Source organism: Tachyglossus aculeatus, chromosome X1, assembly GCF_015852505.1.
Source record: "Tachyglossus aculeatus isolate mTacAcu1 chromosome X1, mTacAcu1.pri, whole genome shotgun sequence".
In the NCBI taxonomy this organism is placed as follows: domain Eukaryota; kingdom Metazoa; phylum Chordata; class Mammalia; order Monotremata; family Tachyglossidae; genus Tachyglossus; species Tachyglossus aculeatus.
Window position 1 is genome coordinate 116,343,739 of NC_052101.1, and position 15,965 is coordinate 116,359,703.

The window sequence follows — 15,965 nt, forward strand, 5'->3', positions numbered from 1 at the left end:
CTCCTCTGAACTGAATAGCAGGCTGGACCAAGACCCTGGAAATCGAGGCGGGGGTGGGGGGGTGGGAGGGTGTTGGGCTTGGGGAGTGGGCGCTTTGCCAAGCCTCTTGCCTCCCCTAAACCAGACTGCCCTGAGAGGGTCCCTGGGAAATCGAGTTTGAGGAAGATAAATCGGAAACACATCTGTCCCCAGTCACATGCTAAACCAGCTGTTCCTTCCTGTCATAAACTACTCTGTGGCCTTTTCCTGACCAGTGTCTGAAAAAAAAAACCCACACACAAACTCCCAGCAAGGGAAGTCACTGATGCCTTTGGCTATAATTCCAGTCTTATGCAAACTCATCCAGACACTGCTTTTGCCTTGCAAATCCTTTCCGGGAGAGGCCAAGTCTGACCTCGTTCCTTCCCCTCCTCGTCTTCCCCAGCATGGTCACGTTTAGGTGAGGTGTTGGACGGGGGAGACTTGGAGGAAGTTGGGGCAATAGTGGGGAGGGGCTGCTATTGGCCTGCCTTGGAGTGGAGTCCTGAGGGAGGAGAGGGGAGGGGAGGGGAGGGAGGTGGCTTCACAGGACAACAATCACAGAAACACAGACACAGTGAGCAATCCAAGTGTTTGCTAACACTCCCCCACCCAGCTGGGATCAGACCCTGAAGCTGGTTGGCTAAAACCCACTGCAACCCCCATGGGTCTCCCTGCCTGGCCCATCCAATGATAACTGAAACCTGCCTCGCCGCTCCACTTTGGCTCAGAAAGTCCCAAATACAGTTCGTTCTCTCGAGCTGACAGGGCAAGAGGATCATTTCCTGGAAACCTTCCGGTGCCAGATTTGAATTTTAGGATGGTGGCAAGCCCTTGCTTCGAACATTCAAACTTGGAGCCAAGGTTGGGAGGTGGACGTGTCAGGCGAGCAGGAGAGGAAAGCAACCAGGATTTGATAGAAAGTTACCCAGGGATCCAGGCTGAAATAATCCAAATTCTTTTAAACTTGTGTTGCGGGCCCTCCGCCCCAACTCCTTTCACCCCACCCTTGCTCAGCTTCTCCCCCACCCCAACCCCACCCATCCTGCACAGCTGTTTGATGAGCGAGTCCAGGGCTCTGTTCCGGGCCCGGGCTTCTGACTCGGGCTCATGCTGCTCTTGGCCAGCAGCCGTCTGATGAGCCGGTCCCATAGATGGGCCAGCCGAAGCGGGTGCTGATGGTCCAGACGAGAGCACTGGGCCTAGTGAAGATGCATGAGGATGTCTGTTTAAGCAAGTTTCAGGGAGGGAAGCAGGGAGCTGGATTCTCTGACCTCTGGAAGCCCCTTCCAGGCTGAGGGTCAACACTGGGGGGAAGTTGCTTCCTGATCTTTGGGCAGTCAGCTGATCCCCTTCAGCTTGTGGGTGGCTCACCCAGATCACATGAGCCCCGCATGGGTCCGTCAGTCCCGGCTGGCACCAGGCCGCCATTCTTAGCAACACTTCACCCTGCAAGGGCTCCAACTCATTCATTCGCCTCAACCACCGACGGCAGGGGAAGGTGGGGGGGGAGGGGGCCTGGTTGAGTCATGAGTCAAGCAATTTCCTCTCATTGGCTCCTAAGGTGTGTCTTCATTTCCCTCCCCACCCACCCACCCCCGCCCTATTTTCTCTGTCATCACTGAGGGCTAAACAAGGAGCTGAGGGCTGACGCTGCAGCAGAAGGGGCTGAGATTAGGTGGCAAGACAGACTCAGTGACTATGAACAGACATCTGGTATGGTATCTGGTACCTGATAGGGGGAAGGATGCCAGGCTTTAAGAACAGTACAGACACCCACAGGCTGTAAACTCCCTGAGGACAGGGGTCGTGTCTACTAAATGCACTGAATTCTCCCAGGTACCTAGCACAGTGCTGTTCACACAGTAGGCACGCAACAAATGCTGTTTGATTGACTGCTCTGGGATGGTTGGGGTGCAGGGCTGCCAGCAGGCAGGGGAAAGGGCTAGACTATAGACTGTAAACTCATTGTGGGCAGGGAACGTGTCTATCAACTCTGTTGTATTGTAGTCTCCCAAGCGCTTAGTACAGTGCTCTACACACAGTAAGTGTTCAATAAATAGACTGATGGCTCTGGGGACTCTAAGGAGGACAGGCAGAATCCATGTGAGAGAGAAAAGAGAATATCACCTGTAGGCCTCTTCTCCTCCTCCCCTCAGCCCCATGAGGCTTCCCCCATCTCCTCCAGAGGGATTGAAGTGTTTGGGGTTGATGATGGAGCTGGGGCTTGGGGAGAAGCCAAACTCAGGCTCTCTCTGGTGGCCCACTGGGCCAGGAGATCTAAGCAGGTATTCAAGCACTTTTAACAAGTGCCCCGTCAAACCTATTTGTCTCCCCAGGGACAAGGAGGCTTTCAGGATGACTCACCCAACCAGCCCAGAAGAGAAGAAAAGAGGAAGAAGCTTGACTCAAGCCTGCCCTTTGTGACTCTGTCCCTTCTCCCACCCAACCCCCGCCACATTCTCTCTTCCTCCCCTACACTCTTGAATTCCCTCACTCTCCGAGCTTTCTCTTCCTCTTGCTGCAAACGCTGCCGGATCTCCAAGCCATGGGCCCTGACCCCTTAATCCTTTCTCTCTTGCCTGCACCTGCCCTCTTCCTCCCCCAGCCTCATTAGGGAACTGGCTCCTGCGAACTGAAACAGTTAATGTGGCAAACCAACCCAGTCGGGAGAGGTTTCCTACAGAGTCCTGGGTTTCAGTTTTGACTCTGTCACAGGCGTCAGCCCTGCTCCCAATACGGCGGGCCAGCTCTGGGAAGATAGCAGAGACGGGGAAGAGGGGGAAAGAGAGCTCCTATCCGATGGTCCCTGGGGTGACCTTAGGTACAAAAAAGGGAAGGCCAGGCTGGAGAAGAGATCAAGGAGCCTATATAGGCCCCAATCTTTGGTCTTTCAATGTGACATAGCAGGGACTAGAGGAAAAGGGGCAGGGGCTGGGGGCTGAGAGTGGAGGAAGCAGCAGGGCAGGAAAGCATTATTCGTCCTGGATGGCATTGTTAATAGGCTTTGTTTTGTTGTCTGTCTCCCCCTTCTAGACTGTGAGCCCGCTGTTGAGTAGGGACCGTCTCTATATGTTGCCAACTTGTACTTCCCAAGCACTTAGTACAGTGCTCAGCACACAGTAAGTGCTCAATAAATATGATTGAATGAATGAATGAAAGAGGCCAGGGAAATCCACTTTGTGTGAGTGTGCAAGAGATTTTCAGTGTGAAATGCACATCCATAAAGACAATGGAGAAGCAGTGTGGCCTAGTGGAAAGAGCACAGGTGTGGGAGTTAGAGGACCTGGGTTCTAATTCAGATCCACCACTTGCCTGCTATGCGACCTTGGATATGACACTTAACTTCTCTGTACCTCAGTTACCTCACGGGGATTATGACTGTGAGCCCTAGGTGGGACAGGGACTGTCTCCATCTTGATTATCTTGTGTTTCCCCCAGCACTTAGTACAGTGCCTGGCACATAGTAAGTGCTTAACACCAAAGAATACCTCTCTCTCTCTCTCTCTCTCTCTCTCTCTCTCTCCCCCCCCCCCCCCCCCCCCCCCCCCCCGCCATCCCAAATATATCAGCGGAAAAGGATCTGGGAAACTACTGTGCATTTGGATATTATGTGGATGGATTACAATTTTATGCAAATAACAATACAAATCAGCACTCATTTGGAGAGTCAGCAGCTCTGAGGAGGAGGGACAGAAACCCATGATTCTTGCTACTTTCCCGATTTTGCCGGGGGAATAAACTGAGGCATGGAAGGTTGATATAATTTGCCCTATAACTGTGGCATTTATTAAGCACTAGCTCTGTGCCAAGCACTGTACTAAGCACAGGGGTAAATTTAATATTATCAGGTAGGACATAGGCACCGTATCTCTTGGGGCTTATAGTCTAATAATAATAATAATGATGGCATTTGTTAAGCGCTTATTATATGCCAAACTCTGTTCTAAGCACTGAGGGGATACTAGGTCATCAGGTTGTCCCACATGGGCTCACAGTCTTAATCCCCATTTTACAGATGAGGTAACTGAGGCACAGAGAAGTTAAGTGATTTGCCCAAAGTCACACAGCTGACAAGTGGCAGAGCTGGTATTAGAACTCATGACCTCTAACTCCCAAGCCCAGGCTCTTTCCACTGAGCCACGCTGCTTCTCTTAATTATGAGGAATAGGTATTGAATCACCATTTTACAGTTGAGGAAACTGAGACACAGAGAAGGTAAGTGACTTGCAGCAGGCAAATGGTGGGTCTTGTCATTAAGAAGATCAGGGCTCTTCTTGCACTTGGATTTGTACCCTTAATTCACCCCACCTCAGCCTTACAGCATTTATGTATGTATCCATAATTTATTTTAATGTCTGTAAGCTCACTGTGGGCTGGGAACATGTCTACCAACTCTATCATATTCCAAGCACTTCGTTCAGTGTTCTGTCCCTTGTAAGTGCCTAATAAATACAATTGATTGAATGGCTAGATGGGTCACAGCTGCAGTTGGACAGCCTGCAGGGAAACTGACACAGACCAAAGGCCTCTGGGGCCAGGGGCTCCCATTGCCCCCTGAAGAGGGAGATAAGGATTCAGGCTGGTGGGCTGGGTAGTGATCTAGCCAGGAATAAGAAAGAGAATGGGGGATATACATGGGACAGGATGGAGAATGTGGGGCATTTGGGGGAAAAAAAAGCATGACTTTGGGACATGAGTGAAGGAGACATGAAGATATAAAAATGGAAAGGGAGAGGAATTCTTCAAAATGACACCAGAATCAGGATTGAGGATTTTCTGTTTACTGAACCCTTGGGCAGAAAGGGACCTTGAAGGGTCATATACTCCACTGTCCAGTCTCTGGGCAGAACCAGATTCTAACTACCCTAGAAAAAGAGCTGTCTACTTTTGTCTTAAAAAGCATCCCTACCCACCGCCCTCCCCCCGACACACAGAGAAAGAGACCCTTCCAGAATGGTCTACAGACCCAGGTTGGAGCTCTGTTTGAGGGCAATGAGGAAAACCCAGCAAGACTCTGTTTACCCAACCCTTGGTGCAGAAAAGGGGCAGACTCAGCCTCTCCTCACACGGGAAACAGGAAGTGTGTCTTGTGGTCCTGGGGGGGAGGAGGGTTGCATATAAACACAGCCAGCAATTGGTAGTTCTCGCTTAACCCTTTGACTGCTGGCCTCTAGCCTCCTGAACTGGCCCAAGCCTCAGCCTGGACCACCTTCCCTGAAGATCAGAGAGTCCCTGGAGGCCTAGCCACCAGAGATGGTGCCCTCTACCTGGTCCTGGCTCACCTTCATTCATATATTCATTCATTCAATCATATTTATTGAGCGCTTACTGTGTGCACTGAACTAAGCGCTTGGGAGAGTACAACAATAAACACATATTCCCTGCCCATAACGAGTTTACATTCTGGGGGGGTTGGGGGAGGGCAGGCGGAGAGACAGTCTAGAGAGGGGATGAGTGTATCAAGACACCACTCTAGACTCAAGAAATGGAGTCAGGCCTTGGGGTCCCCGCACCCAGGACAAAATTGTATTTCTCCTCCTCCCATCCCCACTCCCGGCCTTCCCTGCTTGCATGCCTATCAGCAGTCTTTATCCCCAGTTCTCGCACCTTCCGCTTCTGGACTGTGGTAACCACGATACCCTTGTACTGTCCTTGGTCTGCTCCAGGGTCGAGATACACCTCCTCCACTGAAGCTGGAGGAGGATGATGAGTCGGGGTGCCCCATCCCCTCCCTGAGCAGGGGTACCATTCAAAGTGAGGGATGGGCTCTAAACACGGCTGCTCCTTCTGTGAGTGAAGAGCATGGGGAAGATGACATCAGTGGGGAATTCCACATCTCTCCACCCTCAGGAGTTCCAGGCAATGCTTCCTCTGGTCACTGACTGAGAGGGGAAAGTTGTTCTCCATCCGCCAGAGGCCACCTGGGATCATCGGGGCTCTGGCTCGGATGCGTCCACTTCCTCTGTCAGCCTCTATAATCCCACTGAAACAACCTCCACTGCCCCCTCAGCTCCAGAGCCTGGCCGGGCGCTTCCAACGTGGACTCCCAGAAGCCCGGGCCTGGCCAGGACCCCGCAGAGGTCAACCTAGTTATCCCTTTGCCTCCTGAGCCCAGTGGTGAAGGCCAAGGAAGGACTCCAGATCCCAACTCAGAGATGATGTCTCAATTTCCTTCAGTAGCCCACCTCCCACGTCTAACAGGACGTTTTTCTCCTCACGTCCGATCCCCCAAATCCTTCCCGCTACTGGTAACGCCCAAAAAGATATGGGGCCAACCACCACCACAGTAGCCTGAGCCTTGTCTGACATTCTGCACCGTGCCCCAGAGTTCCCTCCAGGTTGGGCCTTTGCTCAAGTTGTCACCGGTCCCCTGGGCCCATCAGCTCTTACCGCCTCCTCTTCCCCCTCAGGAGCCCCTCTGCCTACGCCCATCACCAGGAAACCATGTGATGTCAGGGAAACCGTCTTTTGAAAACCCCTGCATCTCAAACCTCCTCAGCTGCAGCTTAGCCATTGGAGGGGGCTTCTAATCAATGGGTGATTGAAGACCCACGGAGTGCAGAGCCCTGGGCTGGGGGCCGGAAGGCTATCCAAGAAAAATTAGAGTCGGACCCTACCCTCAAAGAGCTCTCAGCTTAATGGGGGAGACAGGAAGAACCCAGACACACAAACATGCAAATGAGCACAAGACAAGGGGCAGAAGCCTTAAAATGACATATAAAAGACATCAGAGGGCATAATTGTGGACACGTTCACTCTCATAATTTAGAGATAAACCAAAATGCCACAGGGATCCCAGAGGGACAAGCGGCCAGATAGGCGTGGGCTTCATCTGAGAAGAGTATGGCCCCCATCTGATCCCACCGGATTCTTGGCGGCACCCGGGAACTCCCAGGAGAGGGAGAAGTCAGCCCACGATCAATCAATCACATTTATTGAGCACTTATTATGTACAGAGCACTGATTAAGCACTTGGGAGAGTACAATGCAACAGAATCAGCAGATACGTTCCCTGCCCATAACGAGCTTACATGGCTACTACTTCGAGGCGCCACGTGCTACCACCTCATGGCCCAACCCAAGTCCTATCCTTCTACCGCCGATGCCCAGACTCTCACCCCACCGGAGTAGGAGACCAGATGCCAACATCTCCTGGAGGAGACCAGAGCTGACCGGCACTGCTGGTACTCCGGGAAGGTGCTCCTTCTCAGAGACCAACACTGTTGCTGCATCCAAAGTTCTCGGAAGCTTCCCCCTGGCCGAGGAAGGAGGCAGATGGTTGGATGAGGAAATCAAGAGAGACAGCACCCGGCTAAAGCAGAATTTAGGAACTAGCTGTCTCCCCCCTACACACACACAGACACATCCCCACTCTACCCAGTGAGCAACCAGATGGTGTTTGAGCACAGCCACCTTGCTACCTCGCTTCACTTCTCCTAGGGTCACAGATGCGCAGGAGTTGAAGGAGGCTTGGGGGCATCTCATATCCCCTGGGAAAACCCCCACCACCTCCCCCAGCTCTGCCCTCCCTCCTTCCCTCTCTCTCTCAGGTCGCTCACTTCCTCATTTACACTCCAACAATCCCCAAGGACCCTCTCTGCCTGCTCAGGGGGGGCCACAACCCTGTGAGGTACCAGATCCTGCCGCTGACTCAGCTCTCTGAAACCAGAGTTGCACCACAGTCCGGCCAGCCCAGCCTGGAGGGGAGAGGAGACCTTTCACAAAGGCGTTGGGCCCGGCAGGGCTTTGGAGTGGCTCCCTATCGAAGAAGAGCCTGGCTTCTCTCTGCCCAATCTGGCCGTCGGTGGCAGGCCTCAGAACCCAGGGAAACCACCCAAGGGAACCAGTTTTCTGGTCAGTTGATTCTGACCAGGTAACCGCAGGACCAGACACAGGATTTGACTATCTAACGAGTCGTTTGGTTTAGGCGTGCCCATCTGGCAGGGGGATGGGCAGTAAAACCATCAGTTCCCAGTTAGGTCTCTATTCGAGTTGTTTGAGGGTGAGAACCGGATCATCCTGGGGCGCCGGGAGACCATGGCTGTGAGATGAGGAAGGGGGAGGAGGTAACACCAGAGCAGAATTAGAATATCTGGGTCCCAGTTTCTCTGGGACTTTGGGCAACTCCCTTTCCTACTCCTTTTTTTTGGTATTTGTTAGGCACTTACATGTGCCAGCCTCTGTACTAAACACTGGGATAGAAGCAACATGGCGTAGCGGATAGAGCAAGGGCTTTGGAGTCAAAAGGTCATGGGTTCTTATCCTGGCTCTGCCACTTGTCTGCTGTGTGACCTTGGGAAAGTCACTTTACTTCTCTATGCCTCAGTTACCTCAACTATAAAATGGAGACTGAGACCGTGAGTCCTTCATGGGACAGGGACTGTGACCAGTCCGATTGGCTTGTGTCTACCGCAGCTCTTAGTACAATGACTGGCACACAGTAAATACTTAACAAATATCATTATTATTATTATTATTATTATCCTCCAAGCTAATCAGTTTGGACACAGTCCAGGTCCCACATGGGGTTCATAGTCTTACTCCCCATTTTTACAGATGAGGTAACTGAGGCACAGAGAAGTAAAGTGACTTATCCAAAGTCATACAACAGACAAGTGATGGAGCCGGTATTAGAACCCAGGTCCTACTGATTTTTCCAGGCCCATGCTCTATCAGGCTGCTTAGCTCAAAGGTTGAGGAACAATGCCTGTGCTCTATCCACTAGGCCAAGCTGCTTCTCTACTCCTTGGAAAAAGGGGTGAGAGCCAGCTATTGCCCAGGGACTTCAAACTGTCAGTGCATGTCCACACCCTCCCCTTTTCCCACCACAGAATTACTGTTGAGAGGCTTCTAATTGAGACTTTAAACTGGGAACCCTTTGTTGGTCAGAAATTGGGTCTTAGTCAATTTCCATGTATTGTCCTCACTCAGCCAGTGCAAACACTTAATAATCGTTTTGATGATCATGATGGGGGAGGAAAAGATATTCAGACACTCTCCAAAGATCCTAGCCACCTCTGCCTTCTTATTGGTTTTGTCTTCCGCTGGGTAAAATCCTAACTCTATCCAACCCCAACCCTGACCCTAGGCCTCATCTTGACTTCTGACAAGCAACCCCTCTCACCTAATAGGCCCAAAACCCTGTGAATGAATTTGGGCTATTTAAAACAATTTCTCTTCTCAAAACCTTCCCAACCGGGTGGCTCAACGGGGGCGGAATTCAAATCGAAAATGCCCCATTTCCCCAGGCAGCCCCATAATAGCCTGTCAGCCTGCAGCACGGCGCTCCAGAGTTATAATTGGATACCACCCGTGATCAAAAAACATGTCTCCTGGGGATCTAAACGGTAGCAGCTTCCTACTGGCCCCTCCATCTGGGGTCCAATTGCAGCGCTCAGGTCTGCCAGCCCAAATGAGGGCAGGAATCCCTGTCTGGAGCTGGAGAGACTGAGGCCTGCTGCAATCATGGGTTGGGAATCGAACCTGTGGGTTCTGCTCCTGCCCTTCCCTGGGTCTCCAAACGTGCCTGTGGACATCTTTGGAGTTGGGGTTGGAGAGCAGTAGATATCTGGAAACTAGCAGGATAGTCCAAGATGAATCCAGGCCTGCGGCCTGCGGGGACCAAGACCCCCTCAGTCCTTGGATCCTTTCTTCAGAAAAGAGCAGTGGGGTTCGGGAGCTATGAGGGAGGGTCTGCCCTCAGGTCTCCCCCTCCCCACCAGACCTGGAGATCTTGCTCTTCTGGGCACAGGGACGCAGGCTAGAAAACCGCCTATAGCACGGCCCATGGCTGGGCAAGGTCTCCAACCCTTTCCGCGGAAGCCCACAAAATGTCTTCCAGGGCTCATCTCCCCAGGAACCCCCAAGTGTCCCCACTCCTCCCACTTGCCAACGTTTGTCTGGCCCTGGCTCGAGAACGGGCCCAAGAAGGCCGAGCCTGCTAGACAGGAGCAAACACTGCTCAGATATTGCTGGTGAATGTGCAGTGAAATCCGAGAAATTGCTCCCAGCACAAGGCTCCTCTCAGGAGAGGAGTTGATTCCTCACTTCAGACTGAAGGCGAAAGACTGGGGTCTCTATTCATCCCTTTGGTCCCAACCCCACAACCTGGGGAGACAGAGATGGTTCGCACTTTGGAATCGATCTGCTTCCATCATTGAATGCTGCCAGCTGATGCCCCCTCCCGCCATGCCATGACCCTCCCCACTTGACTACAAAGGCCCCTGAAAGCACCAGCACCACCAAAAAGCTAATAATAATAATGATGATGGCATTTGTTAAGTGCTTAACTATGTGCCAGGCACTGTCCTAAGCACTGGGGTTGATACAAGCAAATTGGGTTGGACACAGTCGGCTCACCGTCTCAATCCTCATTTTCCAGATGAGGTAACTGAGGCCCAGAGAAGTGAAGTGACTTGCCCAAGGTCATACAGCAGACAAGTGGCCAAGGTGGGATTAGAACCCATGACCTTCTGCTTCCCAGGCCCGTGCTCTATCCATTACACCATGCTGCTTCTCATGCTTCTACTCAGCCCATGCCCCAAACCTTTCCCCAGTTTGGGGCAGGCCCAGTGAGGGCATTAAGCAGAGGACAGTACAGTCAGGCCTGGAAAGGGAGGTGAGGAGGAAGAGAGCATGGGTCATAGAGAGAATTCCCCCAAAGGGCAAAGACAAACCCCAAAGTTTGGCAAACTCTGCTTTCCCCTAGAAAGCATCCCTCTACCCCCCAGCCCCCATAGATCAGGTCAAGACTGGGACGGGGATGGGGGGGGGTGGGGGGGTGTTTGAAACAGGGGTAGGGACAAAGCCCCCAAGCCAGGCAGGAAACTTATAACAGCACACAATGAGAAAGAACCAGAAAGGGGAAGGGAAAGGGGCCCGACAGGGGGCAGAGGCAGGGGTGGAAAGGAAGAGCTGAGAGTGGGGGTGGGGAGGAAAGGAAGGGGCCCACTGGGGTGGGGAGGGAAGGGAGAGACACAGAGGAAGAGGCTGGTGGTGGGGAGCAACTTTCACTCTGGCCACCAAAGGGCTCCCGACTGGTCTTATGGTTTTCCCAATAGGAGGAGGAGAGCAGCCCTGCCTGGCCAGCTCTACCCACCAAAATGCCACGCTATGGCATTTGGGGCTATAATGGCTTCTTGTGCCCATGGCGCCACAGTAACTATTCACCCCCAGGGCCCGCCTTTACCGGCTCTGCCCCTACTCTCCTAGCTCACTCAGTGGACACCCAATACCCAACTCTCCCAGGGGTTCTCGGCCTTCCCAGTCCCCACGGCCAAATTCCCCACTACGTGCCCCTTCTTTAGGCATCTAGGTTGAGAAGAGATGGCCCCATCCCAGACCCTGCTACCGAGCAAACCCAAGTCACCCTTCTCCTTCTGAGGTTCCCTTTTCCCCTAGTAGCAGCAGGCTTCCCTCTCCTCCCACCGGCTCACCTGGGACATCTGGGGTCGTAGGTTGATTTCGCGCAGGTTGACTGCATGGGGCATGAGATTGTTGAGCAGCTGGCACAATAGAACGCCATCACGGAGGGCCTGGGCCAGTTCGCACACCTGAGCACTGTCCCAGGTCACCCGGTGGTTGGGGGGCAGCACACGGCACTGGATGAGCCAGTGGGCACACTGGCGCCACATCTCCATGGCAACCTCCCCTGCCCCCCTGCCCCAGACCCCCGCAGTCTGAGGGCTCCCCGCTGCCTCTCTGCTTCTCACTGTCTCCTCACTTCCTCTTCTCTGCCTGTTCTATCGCACCATGGAGTGCAAACTCACGTGGGGCCCCTGGGGAGGGGCCAGGGTGGAGCTGTCTGAGGGAGGTGGAAGAGGGCCACAGGGAATGGCTGGGTGGCTAAAGACAAGCACTGCCTCCCACCCTGGACCTCCAAGGTGAGGGTCCTGGGAGGTGGGGAGTGGCTGCTTTTAGAGGCTGAGAGGAGTCCCAAACTTGGGAGCTCCCGGGGAAGGAGGCCTTAAGAGCAGGAAAGAGGTGCTGGGCAGAAAGCCTCCGGGAGGTGAAGCCTCTTAAAATCCCCTCAACAGAAGAGTCACAGGCTCCAGTTTAACGCTCTCCATCCTGTTCTAGCTCAAATTGCCTCTCCCTCCCAACCACACCCATTGAACCTGCAGCCCCTCAGTCCCACAGGATTGCTGCCGGGCACCTTGAGCAGCTTCCAAAACACTCAATGAATATGATTGATTGATTGGCGTGACCTCTTTCATCACTAGAAAGTAGAGATTCCAAGGTGAGAAGGGAATCATTCTACATGAGATATGTAGTTCAGACCCACCTAGAAGCAGGGGGATAGATGTGATGATGGAGACACAGATGATGTTTTTAGATCTAGCTTGAGGGATTCTGTGATTTTGCCTCTGTGATAGTCCCAGGAATGATATGTCTTTCCCCTTTAGATGGAACCTTCCTTCTTCACATCCAGCAGACCACAGCTCTCCCCATCTTCAAAACCCCTCTGAAATCACATCTCCTCCAGGAGGACTTCCCTGACTAATCTCCACACTCTCTTTCTCCCTGTACTGCCATTTCAAAGCTTCCACGTCACCTATGCACTCGAGTCCTCACTCCACTAAACCTTTCAGGTACTCGTTCCTCACCCGGCCCCCACCCCCAGCACATATATGCAGATCTTTAAACTTCCCCCTATCTGTAACTTATTTTTGTACCCGTCTCTCCCGCTACATTGTAAGCTCCTTAAGGATAGGGATCATATCTACTAATCCTATTGTCCTCTCCCAACCGCTTAGTACAGTTCTCCGCACAGAGAACATTCTCAACAAATAACTTGATTGATTGATTGATTGACCGTCCTAAACTGGGTTCGGTGGGCGTTTCTGTCCTTTCGTTTTGGCCCGCTAGAGGGCGCAGATCCTTTGTTTTCTGTCCAGCCCTGCTCTTCAATAATAATAATAATACTAATAATGGCATTTATTAAGCGCTTACTATGTGCAAAGCACTGTTCTAAGCACTGAGGAGGTTACAGGGTGATCAAGTTGTCCCACAGGGGGCTCACAGTCTTAATCCCCATTTTACAGATGAGGGAATTGAGGCACAGAGAAGTTGAGTGACTTGCCCAAAGTCACACAGCTGACAGCAGAGCGGGGATTTGAATCTCTGACTCCCAAGCCCGTGCTCTTTCCACTGAGCCACGCTGCTTCTCTTTCCCACCTGAAACACGGACTGGGCCCCCCACTTCCCTCTTCCCCCTTTCACAGTTGACCGCCCTTTCATCTGAAGCACCCCGAAACCCAACCTCATTTTCCAGCCTGCTTTGCAATTGTGCAGGGGCAGTTTTATGCAAAGTAGTGTACCCTGGGCACCCCAAGTTTTCTAGTCTTCAGAAGAAGGAGGGGGAAGGGACGGACATCTAGCAAAGGAAGGGTACCCTCCTCCCCACACTTAACCCGATTTCTTCTATTTCTCCAAAGATACTTACTTTATCCTGTTTCTCTGATTCTGGTTCCTCTCTCCCAAGGATCTGAAGCTTCCCAGAAACAACATCTTTCAGTGACCCTTCTGGCCTTGACAACTTTCTGGATGCCATCTGATCAGTTTCCACTCTCCCAGACAGAAATGACCAACCAAAGCCCGGTGACTGCACTAACAATGAGAGCTCACATTCAAAGCCATCCTAAAATCCCTCCTCCTCCAACAAGAAGTAGCATGGGCTAGTGGAAAGAGCCCGGGACCGAGAAATCAGAGGACCTAGATTCTAATCTCAGCTCTGCCACTTTCCTGCTATGTGACCTTGGGCAAGTCACTTAACTTCTCTGTGCCTTAGTTATCACAACTGTAAAATGGGGATTAAGACTGTGAGCCCCATGTGGGACGTGGAGTGTGTGCAACCTGATGATTTTGAATCTACCCCAGCACTTAGTACAGTGCCTGGGAACCTAATAAACACTTAAAAAACACCTTTAAAAAAAAGCCTTTCCCAATTAATCTCTGAGCCCCCTGAGCCATATCATCACCTCAGCCAACTCTAGCCACTTATAAACTTATTTTACTACTACTAATAATAATAATTGTGGTATTTGTTAAGTGCTTACTATGTGCCAGGCTCTGTACTAAGCACTGGGGTAGATACAAGGTAATTGGGTTAGACACAGTCCCTGTCCCACACTGGGCTCACAGTCTTCATCCTCATTATACAGAGACACAGAACTAAGACACAGAACTAAGACACAGAAAAGTGAAGTGACTTGCTCAAGGTCACACAGCAGACAAGTGGCAGAGCCACTGTAAAACCCAGGACCTTCTGACTCTCAGGCCTGTGATCTATCCACTAGGTCATGCTGTTACCCATCCTCAGTGCTCTCATGTTTTTGTTTATTCAATTGTACATTTAATGATTTAACCTGACTACTGAAAATATTTTCCTATTTGTTTTCCCCATTACAGTGGAAGCTCCTTGTGGGCCAGGAACAGGTCACTTCCTTATTCTGTACTTCCCAGACATCTAGTACAGTGCACTGCACCAAGTGAGCGCTCAATAAATGCTAATACAACGACTATGGCCCCCTCACTCAGCCCTGATCCAGAAAGGCCAGGTAGAACCAGGACCACTTAGTTCTGAAATGAGAGATAAGAAACAGGTCACTCGACTGTTTGAGTCTAGATACTCTTTCCCCTTCAGGGAGTAGGGATGGGGAAGCTGGAGGGCAACAAGGCCAACAGAGAGAGAACTGGGGCATGAGCAGGGTCATTTTGGGGCTAACGGGGGATAATTCATCTAAGTGGCTCACTGGCTGCGTTTAACATCATAAAAGAGGATAATATTATTATGGCATTTGTTAAGCACTTACTATGTGCCAAACACTGTTCTAAGTGCTGGGGTAAAGACAAGGTAATCAGGTTGTCCCACATGGGGCTCACAATCTTAATCCCCATTTTACAGATGAGGTAAGTGAGGCACAGAGAAGTTAAGTGACTTGCCCAAGGTCACACAGCAGACAAGTGGCAGAGCTGGGATTAGAACCTACGTCCTCTGACTCCCAAGCCGGTGCTCTTTCCACTAAGCCACACTGCTTCTCAACACCACCCCCCTACCTCCCCACCAATGCCTTCAGGATTCCCTAACCAAAATCAGGGGAAGAGGTTTCCATTTAAAACCTTCTGATCAGCAGAATGCACTTTGGGGACCCGGGAGTGTGAATGGGGGCAAGTCCCCTTTGTTCTGCAGCACTGGGCCAAGCTCCACCCCAACCATGGATTACGGAGAAATTCTGGCGGGGCAAAACTGCTGACTGAAGGGACGGAGCTGCCTGGCCTTGCTCCTTTTGTTTAGCGGCCCCCTGCCTGACTAACTGGCCAAGTGCCTGTGTTTCAGGCCCAACAGGCCAGGATGGCTCCTCCTGACTTATGCTAAAGGAATGTCTTGCTAACTGTCCCCAGTTCACTCCAAATTTTGTCTTTTCCACCAGCTATTTTCCACACCCTGGGGGCGATGCTCTCTGTTCCCACTGGCCCCCAACTCCTCTAATTCGATTCGCTCTCTCTTTGCCTTTTATAGTGAAGTTGGGGCTTGCCCGCAGCCCCCAGAGACAGCTCTCTGGAGCGGGGAGCTCCCCAGCTGTGTCTGGGTCTGGGTCAGCTTCCTGCTGTGCTCAAGGAGTCTCGGCCCTTAGGGAGACTAGCCACCCCCACCCCTTGATTTTAGTTGGGAGACCCCCTACCCCAGCCCTGAAGACCCACCAAATTCGTCTCACCCCATGGTCTCCAGGGAAGCTTCCTAGACTTCTGTCTAGACAGAGCTCAACCAATAATTCACCCAGTCTGGGTCAGCCCCAAAGGCGCCAGCTCCTCGGGGACAAAGGCAGGGGTGGGAGAGAGACAGAACGATAGGGAATGGTCCAGAACAGCCCGGGTTGGTCCGGAACGGGGTACGAACTGGGCACGGGGAAAACAATAAACCCTGAGCTGCCAGGCATAGAAGA

General features: G+C 52.0%; 1 protein-coding gene across 1 annotated transcript in view; it reads right to left on the reverse strand.

The window, feature by feature from the left end:
• The window catches only part of VAV1 (vav guanine nucleotide exchange factor 1), a 60,989-nt gene extending 49,329 nt beyond the window's left edge, over window positions 1-11,660 (reverse strand). Inside the window, exon 1 of the mRNA XM_038772483.1 lies at window positions 11,457-11,660. Coding sequence (XP_038628411.1) covers window positions 11,457-11,660 — 204 coding nt within the window. The remainder of the gene's footprint in view (window positions 1-11,456) is intronic.
• Between the last annotated feature and the right edge of the window lie 4,305 nt (window positions 11,661-15,965).